We start from the raw sequence: 11,543 nt of genomic DNA, 5'->3' as shown, positions 1-11,543 counted from the left end.
CCTTTTTTTGAGACCCTGCACTATGCGGTTCCAGTTCTCTCGAAAAATGCAGAGTACTCGGAACTGCTCACCCTTAGATTTGAGGGTCAAATGGCGTAATTGACAACTTTCAATTACTTCATTGTTGTTGTGATCTTCTCTTTCATTGGAAAAAATCTCTTTCAAATTCTTGCAATCATCCACACTCAATTATTTCAAGTTTTGGAAGGATTCTAGCATAGGAAAATGAGAAGATATTTTCCAATTTATTACAAATTTCCACTAGTATGATCTTTAAGCAGTCGAAAGAATTTGTTGTGGGATGACCACGAAATATGTTCTGCAACTTACTCAAAATTGAAAAGATATAGCATCTCAGAGTTGGGGAAGGCATCATGAGCTATCCTCTTTGTTGAGTCAACAATGCATGAGAGGCTAGGATTATTGTGGACATGGAGAAGTTGCAATTGCGAAAACCCCTCTTTGTCTAATTCATAAAGAACATTCTTTACACCTCACCAAACAACTTCTTTTCCTTCACTTGCCGACCAGCTGCCTGCCTTAGCTAGCGTTGTCTTGCCGACGCCAAGCATCCCATTAATCCTTAACATGTAAAGATTATTATCATTCAACAAGTTCACTATCTACTTCAAAGTGGACTCTCTGAATAAGAAAGGATCATAATCTTTGTCAGCTGCAAGCAATCAGACCTCCAGAATAATGGCGGAATAGGAGACATTACCTTTTGTCCTGCAAGAGTTGAGCAATCTTATCCTCCGTTAATTTGAATGCTTTCTTACTATGCTTGTAGCGCATGATGAAGTCAGGATTGGAAGAGCTGTTGTTTTTTTGTTCAATCAAATTCTCAGCTTCATCAATGATTGAATTCGCCTTCTCCTGCGATACCTTAACACTGTGTTTGATCTTTTCCATATTTTTTTTAGCAGCATCCACATTCCCCTTCAATTCTTCTCTTGCATCCTTCAGCTTCCAAACTTCTGTTTCCAGTTTCTCCAAGTTGCTCTTATAGTTGATTGCGTACTTAATTTGACACCCAACCGGATAAGTTACCCACTTGCCCACAGGGAGAACAGCACTCGCGATACTGGCAATATTTCCGGTAGGTTCCACCATTTTCAATTCCGTTCCCTTTTTCCTTGTACTTCCCTTTCATGTTCAAAAACTAGAAGAGAAGACACAAACTGAATGAATTAGTGATGGATGGAAGTATGAATGAAAACAACAATGAAACAATAGCCAAGTAATAATTTTCTTGACTAAAAAGAATCAGAGATGATTTAACCCATGAGGTTACTTTGGAATGTGAAATTTCTTGGAATCAAATGAAAGAGGCGATGAGTGGGAGTGGTTGATATAAACTGAAGACAGCATTTAGACAAAAGCAAAAACAAAAAGATTGCAATCAACAATCCAACCAACGGAATATAAGCTACGTGTAAAAGTCTTTCTGGGATGACCCCATTACTTTAAATAAACATTTGACTTTATTAGTAAACAACAAAATGCGATGAGATGTGAAGCAAAAAGGTGATAATGGATATTGTTTTTGTTGTCATTGAGGGTACACATATGAATACCCTAAAATCTAAAAGCAAAATTAAATAAACAAATTATTTTGAGTAATCTATAATATTTATATGATAAATTTGTAATTCTCTTATTCTTCTTTCATTCTATCACTGTGATTAATCAATTTCTAACCTTTCCGGCATGAAGTTTCTTACAGATCTTCAAGAAACAAATTTTATTGTTTAGTGTGTAATAAACTCCAAACTTATAAAAGTATCCATGTAAACACTATCCAGTTCAAAACTTGTAGAACATTAACTAAAGAAATTTAATTGTTTAGGGTATATTGTATAATAAACTCCATACTTGTAAAAGTATCCATGTAAACAATATCCAGTTCAAAACTTGTAGAACATTAACTAGGAAAGGACCGATATAGAATGTTAAGAGCCATCTCATCATAATTGTGAAAATAGAATAACATCCACGTAAATATATATAAAAAGTAATCAACTAAACACATACTTATTAATCGAAGTAAAACGGTACTAAGAGTACTTCTCAAAATCCTAGAACCCAAAATGATCATAAAATGTTCATGCAAGCCTCTTTTTCTTTTTAAAACTCTATCCAAATGATCCATCATTGAAAACTGAAAAATAGTTTACCATCCACATTAACATTATAAAGTAATGAAATCAAAACGTTACATTAATCAATTTAAAAGAGTTAGCACAAGTAAAATTGTTGCATGTAATTACATTATATATTTGCCATATCTTATTGAAACGGCCTAGAGACCATAGTCTTCAAGAGAATCACTAAAGAACATGAACTGCAGCAACCTACATTTCATCAAAAATCGATTTCCATCAAAACAACCCAAAAATCATGTCATAATTCACAAGAATATGTCAAAAATACTACTGTTGGTATAATACTGAATTGAACAAGTGTCAATATAATTAATAAATTCAAAATTCACCAATAACCACTTTTAAATAATTAAGATTAACAAGGTGCATCTTAGTTAGAAGTATTAAAAAAAAAAAAAAAAAAAAAAAATGGATCTCATACCTTTCCCACCTAGAAGGGGACGACGCGGACATGGCTTTAAGCCAAAGTAGAAAAAGGGTGCAGATGAGTAGGATTATTCTTATCAGCTTTTCGTAAAGCCATTCAAATATTGTAATTTTCTGTCAAATTAATAAACCAATTAAGCTTATATTAATTTATGATATGACTGACATGATATGAATACTGACCTCGTCGCGAAGTACTAGACTGTAACAGTGACTTATTGCGGCAAATACAGCTACAGAAAAGAAAAGGCAAATTGAGATTTATAAGCAGATTGCCTAATTAACAATAGTACTTAGATTATTTTGAAAGGCAAAATCAATTTCACCTGCTCTAAAATATGAATAATATGATTGTCTCCATATTCCATCAAGAATCAACTGAACAGCATTAACTTTAAATAGAAATAGAAAGCGCCTGCAAAATAGTTTCATAAAATGTTTAAAAGCTTTCAAATGTCCAAATATTTATTTATATCATGAAAATATTGAAACAGGCATAAATATATTTGAGATCAAAAGGTCACTTAAATTGTTTCTGGAGAGAAGCATTATGCACATGTTTTTCTGAAAATTAAAACGCTTGGGTAATGAAGTAGCTGAAGGTTAAGCACTTTTTTTAAAATTATCCACAGTGGAGATCAACTATCCACAGTATCGTTTTGATGAAGTGGTTAAATACTTAAATATTGTTTTAGCAAAAAAAACTAAAGCGTTCAAAAGAAGGGGTATTTATTATCTACCCCTTAAGAGATGACGAAGTTTTAAACGCCGTCAGATTTTGCAAAAGCATTATGTACCTTCCTAAATTATCATTTACCCCCTTATAAAATATCAAAAAACCTTCAGATATGGGGATATATAATACTTTTCAAAAACCATGAGGGCATGTAAACCTTCCTCATGGCTTACGAGGGGGGCTGTGGGGAATAAAAACCTCAATAGCATGATATTAGGGAATCTCATTGCTACTAGTACTTCAATATTTTTATTGTGCAGGGGCCTATTGGATTAATATAAAGTTGAGCCCTCACCTATTAGCTTAAATTTTTAGGTGGGACGACAGCTTAATATGGTATCAAAGGCAAAGGTTTAAAATTTGAATCCCCACATCCAACTAGATCAAAGGAAATGAAAAAAAATCCAAGTAATGTTGAGCCCTCACCCACCACCTTAACCTTTTAGGTGGGACGGCAACATAATCAGTGATGTCAAATGAAACACATATGGCAACTTAAAAATCAGTGATGTCAAATAAAAAACATTAACAAATTATATATATATATATATAAAACACCCTTTAGGTGAGATGGCAACTTAACAATCGGTGATATCAAATGAAAAACATTCAACAATGATGTCAAATGAAAAACATTCAACCAAAAAAAATACCTGGGAGATAGGTTCAAGTAGATCATAACAACTATACTCCACAGAAAAATTACAATCAGTTGCCATCTCTCTGCACATAATCCCAAAGAAACAGGATATAAGAAAAACAAAAACATAAAATCATATGTACAAATGGTTGTCATGAGTTTTCGTCTATAGTTTCAAGAACACTTATATTATCATGAGAATGTTTTGAATTCAGAACATTTAAGAAACTTACCCCTTTTCTTGTATAATTTGTATAATTGTCGTATAGTTGCATTAAGGTCATCTTTTAAATTTGGTGTTTTTAAGACTCCTCCACAAAAAATCTTCATCCTGGGGCAATTCTTCACTCGTAAATCTTCCAAAGCTGGAAATTCGAAAGTGCAATTCCCAGAACAGAAGCATTTAAGACTTACTAAATGATCAAGTAACAGAGACTCCAAATTTTTGAAAACAATTATTTCATCTCTTCCTGCATCTCCCTCTGCTACTACTTCTATCATCATTTTGCATGCTTCTATTTCCATTTCTCTCAATTGCTCTAAGCTTTTGGCTGTTGAAGATGTTATTAAGTTCATCATTCCATTGCAATGCCTTACCTTCAGAACTGTTAGATTATAGAAAGATACAGTGGATGGTGCTAGATTCATCAATTTGTCACACTCAAACACGTGAAGATCTTCAAGATTCTGAAGATAAAAAACACTCATTCCCATCTGTGTAGGTGTCTCAGTATGGTTCTCCTCTTCTCGATATGAGAATATTTCTTTATATGAACGTATAAATTGTGATTCATCACGCCCAACCCTAAGAACTTTAAGTCGGCAAAACTGGTTACTTGGCAACTGGCCTTGCCATATTGTTACATTGTCCATTTTGCTTAATGTCAATGTCTCCAAATGGGGGTTAATCTATAGATCAATCAAACATCAGCGTGTTGGATTTCTTAAGATAACTTTCTCTAATTCAATAAACGAAGAAAGAGATTCGTACCTTTTCAAACAAGAAGAGAGATTGTGGCACTGAAATGTCTAGTTGCTCCTCAATACTTTGTAAATTGAATATCTTTACTTTGTCACAATAGCACACCTCCAAGTTCTTTAACATTGGCCATTCAGAAGTATGTCTTCCAGGATAGAAACTTTCTAGTTCAGGTAGCTGTTTAAGACTCAAGAAGGTTACTTGCGGAAAGAAAAACTTAGTAGCTTCTTCTCCTTCTCCTCCTCCTTTCTCAACAATCTCCTTTAAAACTTTACAATCATTTATCTCAAGGTGTTGCAGCTGGTCAAAGCTTTTGACTATAAAAGATGGAAAAACATATTTGAGTTTATTGCAATCTGAAACGATCAAGCGTGTTAAATTTTTATAAGAAGAAGACATTAATGTCAGAGATTGACGGTCCCAAATCTTCCCAGAATCAATTGTTTTCAATTCCAAGGCCTCCAAATCTCGAAAAACAACCTGGAGTTAAAGTTAATTGTCATTTCAACATAATTCTACTATAAAGTAGAGAAGTAATGATTCTCATGGATGTAAATATGACAAGTAATAAGTACTGCCATGAATTTTAAATTATAAGAACAATTGATGTAAAAATTAGTAGAACAAACGAATGGTACATATTTATATACTAGTCTTGTTTATATATGTTAAACAAATGAAAAAAAGCACAAGGAAGGATATAAGAGTATTTAATAGACAAGTACAAGGTTATAGTTGACCAAACCTTTCTGTTGAAAAGTGATGTGAGCTCATCCTTTTGTCTCTCTGGCAATGTTGCATGCCTCTTCTGTATTAATGCTGCGTAAAACTTCTTTAGTGCAGCTTCAAAATAGAAGCTTGTAAAAAGTGATTTGGGCTCATCCTTTTGCCTCTCTCGCAATGTTGCAGGCTTCTTTACTAGAGAATAGAAGCTTGTAAGCCGTGGAAGATAATAGAGTGTCAAAAAGCGTAATTGACAAAATTCAATTACTTCATTGTTGTCGTTATCATCTTCTCTATCAAGAACAAATATCTCTGTCAAATTCTTGCAAGCAGTCACACTCATTCTTTGAAGTTGTTGAAGGCTTCTAGTATTGGAAAATGAGAAAATATTTTCCAATTTTTCACATCTGTCTATACTTATGATCTGTAAGTTGCAGAATGACTTTGTTGTGGGATGACCACAACATACGGTCTCCAAGTTAATCAAATCAAAAAGAACCAGTGACTCCAAGTTGGGAAAGGCATCATGTGCTATGCACTTTGTTGAGTCAACAATACACAAGATGTTAGGATTATCGCGGACATGGAGAACTTTTAATTGTGAAAAACCCTCTTCGTCTAATCCAGTAAGAACATTCTTGATGCCCTGAAGTTTGCCTAAGCATAAGAATTCAACATTCTTGAAGCATCGTAATCTCCCAGACCAAATGATAGAATTATGCTCCAGTTTCACTGTTCTAAAAGTCTCAAGCTCATCAAAACTCTTGATTTTCCAATGTTCTCTGTATGTGCATGACATACAATATGAGGACGACTGATCTTCTATGGATATTTTGTACCTTTTCATCTCTTTCGAGAACAAGTCTATTGGAAATATATTTTCAACTTTAATATCTATTTCCAAAGTGGTGAGACGAGACAAATGATTTAACTCATGAAGGCTAGCGTTACTTTGTTCAACATTTTCTCCTTTATCCTTCCATAGAGCAAAGCATTGTCTCATATACAATTCTTCCAATCTAAATAAGCTTGATATCACATTTGGTGCAATAAATTCTAATTGTTGACAATAGCTTAAATCTAACAACTTTAACTTAGTCAAATGACCTATTTCTTTTGGCAATTGCTTAACATTTGAACCTTGTAAGATAAGAATTTTTAATTTCTTTAGCTTTCCAATAATGGTTACATCTTCAAACGTACCATACTTCAGAGACAATGTTTGAAGGTTTACTAAGAGATGAAGGGATGACGACAAAGAGGACAACCGGAATCCAGTCAAATCTAAAACTTTGAGCTTTCTCATCCCTGAGAAAAACTTCTCAGGTATCTCAATGTAAGAATTGTTGTTATTCATGAAGAAAGATTCAAGTTTTGGACATTCCAGTTCATCACCAAGCTGATCACTAATAATGCTATCATGAATGAAGATCTTTTCACAAATTTCTAGTTTATCTTCACTAGGCCATTCCCAATCAAACTCATTTCTTACCGAAAATGCATGATCGTCTCTATTTGCAATGGATAAGGCAACTTCACGGACAAAATCATGCATTGAAAATGATGTGTTGGTTTGATTATCAAGCAATAAACAAGAGACTTTAAGTTCATTGATCAATGTATGTACTTTATTCAGTGCTTCTTCTACTGTATTAAAGCGCTCAAATATATCCAAAGCCAAAACATATTTGACCAAGTCTAAAGTGGAAGCTTGATGGCTCATTAGACTACAAAGCAAAAAAGTTTTTTTGAGTTCCTCACCTCTTAAGTAATTGTAACTCAACTCTATTGATAAATATGCCATTTTCAAAGCTCCTTCGAAGTTTGTTCGGGAAGACTTGTTCAATTGTTGCAAGGCTTCTTCCCATTGGCGTGGATCACACTCATTCTTTAATGCTTTTGCTAAAGTAACAATGGCAATGGGCAAACGTCCACATTTCTTGCAAATGTCTTTTGCCAAAGATTCTACCTCACTTGCTTTAATAAAATCATGACCTGTAGGGTAACCAAGATCAAAAGTTAATGAAATGGAAACAGTGGCGGAACCAAATATATATATATTTCGAGTGGGCTAACAAAATTTGTAAGTAGACACATATTAAGACAACCCAAAAAATAAAAATTACCCCAAAACAAAAATATGTAATAATGAAATTTAAAATTAATAATAAGAAGAAAAAGAAACTCGTTAACGACCAAAGCATCAAATGGAATAGTATTTTAATAGATTGAAAATTCTGAAGCAAATCCAAATTAAAATTCAAAATCCAGGACTTGGGATTATCTGACAAGAACAGAAACCTAACACAAAGTTTTCATTAAACAAACCCAAAATTCAGAACTTGGAATCCAGAAACTTGAAATCTGACGAGAACACAATCAACTCATAGATTTAACAAACCCACTGAAGATTGGGTGGGTGTGGCCACTGGTTCACTTTCTGACCTTATAATTGTAACAAAACCCACCATCTCCATTAAATCAAAAAACACATTAGATACCAAACCCATTCCTAATTCAAACTCAACAATAATAAAAGAAATTGGTTTCTTGGAAAGAGATGAAGATGAGGCATGAAGTTGAGGATAAAAAAAGAGATAATGGATACGCACAGTAGCAAGGCGTGATTGTCGAGGAGCGTGGGCTGCAATGCAGCTCAAAATCTAATCTCAACACGGCCAAAACGACCAACAATCACTTAAATTGAGAAAAAATCAAGGGGTTTTGAGGAGCAGCCAGGTGAAGCATTTTGCTTCAGGGCAGAGCAAGGAAGGTTGGGTCATCGGTGGGTGCTCCTTTTGGGTGTGGGCCAGTGGGGTGCTTGTTTGCTTGCGTGGGGGGTTTCACGGCGGAAGTGTCATGTTGAGGGAGAGGGGGAGGGGAAGGGAAGGGTAATTCAGGGAAGAGATAAATTTTTTTTATTTTTGTATAAGTAAACAAATATGAATAAAGGTCAACAAAATTTGTAATTATATCCTCGCCCCTCGAGGTCTAACAGTCTGCTAACGGAGTTGGTGCCAGGATGCCAGCCCCGGCCCCAGGGGTAATAATTAATTAATTTCTGAAACAATGGGGGCAATTTGTATAAAAATGTAATACTCGCTATCTAAGTGAGCGTTTCCAAAACATTAGGGGTGCTAGAATTTTAAAGAGTAATTGCACTTTACATATACAAAATAATGCTATACTTACTCACGAGTTTACTAACCATCTTATTACCTTTGTTAAAATTACATATAATATCCATACTATGCGTATGGTAACTGTACTATTTGTTATATTTACAAAGGATAGTAAAATGGTTAGTAAGATCATAAGTAAACATAACATTACTCTTACATATATAAACTATATACAATATAATTATATAAACTATTCCCTGTAAACTAACTAACAACCATGTCTACTTAACTTATTATCTATTCTGATCTAGTTAAATTATCTTTAATTTAAGAGTAATACTACATGTTTAAATTAATTGTACAAACTATTTCTTACAAAGTGATGTGACAACCATCTATACTTGACACATCATCTTTTCTAATTTGTTAAGTTTATTCCTAATTTAAAATCATCTAATGTATTAAAACACATCAGTTTGTATGAAAAATTTGTATATGTTGTATTATTTTTATTTTAAATTCATCAAATCATATTAATACATGAAAAGTTTACATGAAAAGTTTATACATGCATGTAATATTATTCAATTTTAAAATAGTTTCCTCTATTTTAAAATTTATTTGGTAAATAAAATTTTCATCTATTTTTATTTTTTAATTTTTACTTCCATAACTTTGAATTCATGTCTTCATTCTAGCTACTCTACCGTTAAAGTGGTTCCACTCGAGCATTGTACAATTTATAGTTTTTTTTTTTTAATTATTCTCCAAGTTAAAATTAGAAAATTAATTATTAAAATTTATTTAGACTAACAAATAAATTAACTAATTATATTTTTATATAAATATAATATAATATTTTAAAAAGGAATAGTATATGTATAAAGTTATTACAACTTTATAAAAATAAGAAATGAAATAAATAAAAAACTTTTTTTACTCTGGCACTAGAGAAGCCACTAAACCAATTATGAAGATGTCAACTTTTAATTTAACCCCTAAAAAGAGTTTTTTTTTTTTTTACGACGAAAAATAATACTACACTTTCCAAATAGTATCACGAATTTTTCATCCCAATGTGTCATCTTATATGGTTTTGATGTATAAAAGAAAAGTTGAGATAGTAAGTGATATGTTAAAAGCACATAAGACGACGTATCACCTAGGATGAAATTTTTTAGATTTTAAATTAAAATAATTAAAATATGTGTATATGTTGAAAAAACAAAAAAGCCGTTAATCTTAGAAATTAATTTTCGAACTCCTCAAATACTTTTTTGGTATAAATATGAATAATTATTAATATCATGATTCAAGAAAAATAAATATAAAGAGACATTATTGTTAGAAGTTTCCTACACCCTCTATTTTTCTAAATTCATAAATTACAAATAATTTTACTTATCTTTTCATCAAGATTAAAACAATGTTAAGTTATCATGTATATACTCTTTCTTTCTTTGAAAAAAAAAAAAAAAAAAAAAAATTAGAAAATATAATATTTCCTTCTTAAATAATAATTTTCTAATTTTTTTCATTATCTATCTCAAATTAATTACTAAGTGAGTTAAGATACAAGTTTGGAATTCCAACATTGTATGTATTACATTAACCTTAGAATATTGGAAATTTTTAAAAAGCAAGGAGTGATGATCACCTGGCCCTGCCGTGTTCTTAAACAGCCTCCAACTCTCTTCTTCGCTTAAAATCCCAATCTCGAAAACTTTACAACCCATCCTCTTCAACACATCTCGCCCTCTTGTTGTCAAAAGCACTTTACATTTCTCTTCATCAACTGCTTCAAGAATTCCTGTAGTCTCCAAATCAGGAACTTCCCAAACATTATCTAAAATGATCAAAATCTTCTCCTCCATGTTCTTCAATTGAGCATGCAACATCATTTTCATGTCACTAATGTCAATATTTGTTAATCGCATGCCTAACTTATTACCTATTTTTGTTAGAATCATCCTTGTCTCGACCGTCTGAGTTATCTCAATGAATATCATTTTATCAAACAACTTGTCTTTTTCGACTTGCCTCAATACTTCCTTTACCAGAGTTGTCTTGCCGACCCCAGGCATCCCATGAACTCCGATCATGTTGACGTTACAGTCATTTAACGCCTTCACTATCTCCTTCAACGTGGACTCTCTTGATTCAAAAGGGGTGTAACCTTTTTCAGGTGTAGCCCAAGTTTCCTGGAGGATAACGGGATAGGACATTTCAGTTCCCATGTCCCTTTTTTCCTGCAAGAGTGGAGAAATATTATCCTTCATTAATTTGAATGCTTTTTTCCCATGTTTGTAGCGGGTGATTAAGCTAGGATTGAAACAGGAACAGCCGCTGTTGTCAGCTTTCTTTTGAAGTAACTCATCGGCTTCATTAATGACGGAATTCACATTATGCAGCCAGTTCTCAACATCCAATTCGGTCATTTCCAAATTTTTTGTAGCATCATTGACCTTACGCTGAACTATGTCTCTTGCGATCTTCAGACTTCCGAACTTCTTTTTCAAGGTCGTCGAAGTTGGTATTGTAGTTGCCCATTGTCACGGGCTGGGAGTTCACACCAAAAGGCTAACCTATTAGGTGGAGGGACTCCCCCCATTTATAAGCCAGAACTCCCCAATACGCTTCAATGTGGGATTTGTTCATTCTCCCCACCCAATCCTGTGACGCCCTCATCACAGGGGGGCCCCCTACCTACCATCCACCTCACTGTCGTGTGGAACCCACAATCAACGTGGAC

The 11,543-nt window shown here is 33.3% G+C and overlaps 2 protein-coding genes across 2 annotated transcripts; both read right to left on the bottom strand.

Annotated features, from left to right (window-relative positions):
• Positions 1-499: 499 nt before the first annotated feature.
• Positions 500-1,136, bottom strand: LOC116136337. Its single transcript, XM_031422045.1, has 2 exons — positions 722-1,136; positions 500-642 (listed from the first exon to the last, which is right to left on the bottom strand). The coding sequence occupies exons 1-2, from the start codon at positions 1,111-1,113 to the stop codon at positions 624-626; spliced, it is 411 nt and encodes a 136-aa protein (XP_031277905.1). The 5' UTR covers positions 1,114-1,136; the 3' UTR covers positions 500-623.
• Positions 1,026-11,317, bottom strand: LOC116136336 (probable disease resistance protein At4g27220). The gene is made up of 10 exons (XM_031422044.1): positions 10,449-11,317; positions 5,692-7,664; positions 4,959-5,426; positions 4,201-4,876; positions 3,981-4,050; positions 2,918-3,006; positions 2,775-2,824; positions 2,587-2,705; positions 2,271-2,354; positions 1,026-1,162 (listed from the first exon to the last, which is right to left on the bottom strand). The coding sequence occupies exons 1-9, from the start codon at positions 11,227-11,229 to the stop codon at positions 2,303-2,305; spliced, it is 4,278 nt and encodes a 1,425-aa protein (XP_031277904.1). The 5' UTR covers positions 11,230-11,317; the 3' UTR covers positions 1,026-1,162; positions 2,271-2,302.
• Positions 11,318-11,543: the final 226 nt, after the last annotated feature.

This window comes from Pistacia vera, unplaced genomic scaffold (assembly GCF_008641045.1).
Source record: "Pistacia vera cultivar Batoury unplaced genomic scaffold, PisVer_v2 Contig310, whole genome shotgun sequence".
NCBI classification, from domain to species: domain Eukaryota; kingdom Viridiplantae; phylum Streptophyta; class Magnoliopsida; order Sapindales; family Anacardiaceae; genus Pistacia; species Pistacia vera.
Note: the sequence above shows the minus strand (reverse complement) of the source record. Positions and strands in the feature narration are given on the sequence as shown.

What these genes read in the sequence shown, in the direction of transcription:
- LOC116136337 (XM_031422045.1), bottom strand. Translation starts at nt 1,113, where the DNA reads ATGGTGGAACCTACCGGAAATATTGCCAGTATCGCGAGTGCTGTTCTC.
- LOC116136336 (XM_031422044.1), bottom strand. Translation starts at nt 11,229, where the DNA reads ATGACCGAATTGGATGTTGAGAACTGGCTGCATAATGTGAATTCCGTC. An exon ending in TTATTCATATTTTAGAGCAG is followed by an intron (nt 2,825 to 2,917) that starts GTGAAATTGATT and finishes TCTTTTCTGTAG; the next exon opens with CTGTATTTGCCGCAATAAGT. An exon ending in GTCTAGTACTTCGCGACGAG is followed by an intron (nt 2,706 to 2,774) that starts GTCAGTATTCAT and finishes TTAATTTGACAG; the next exon opens with AAAATTACAATATTTGAATG.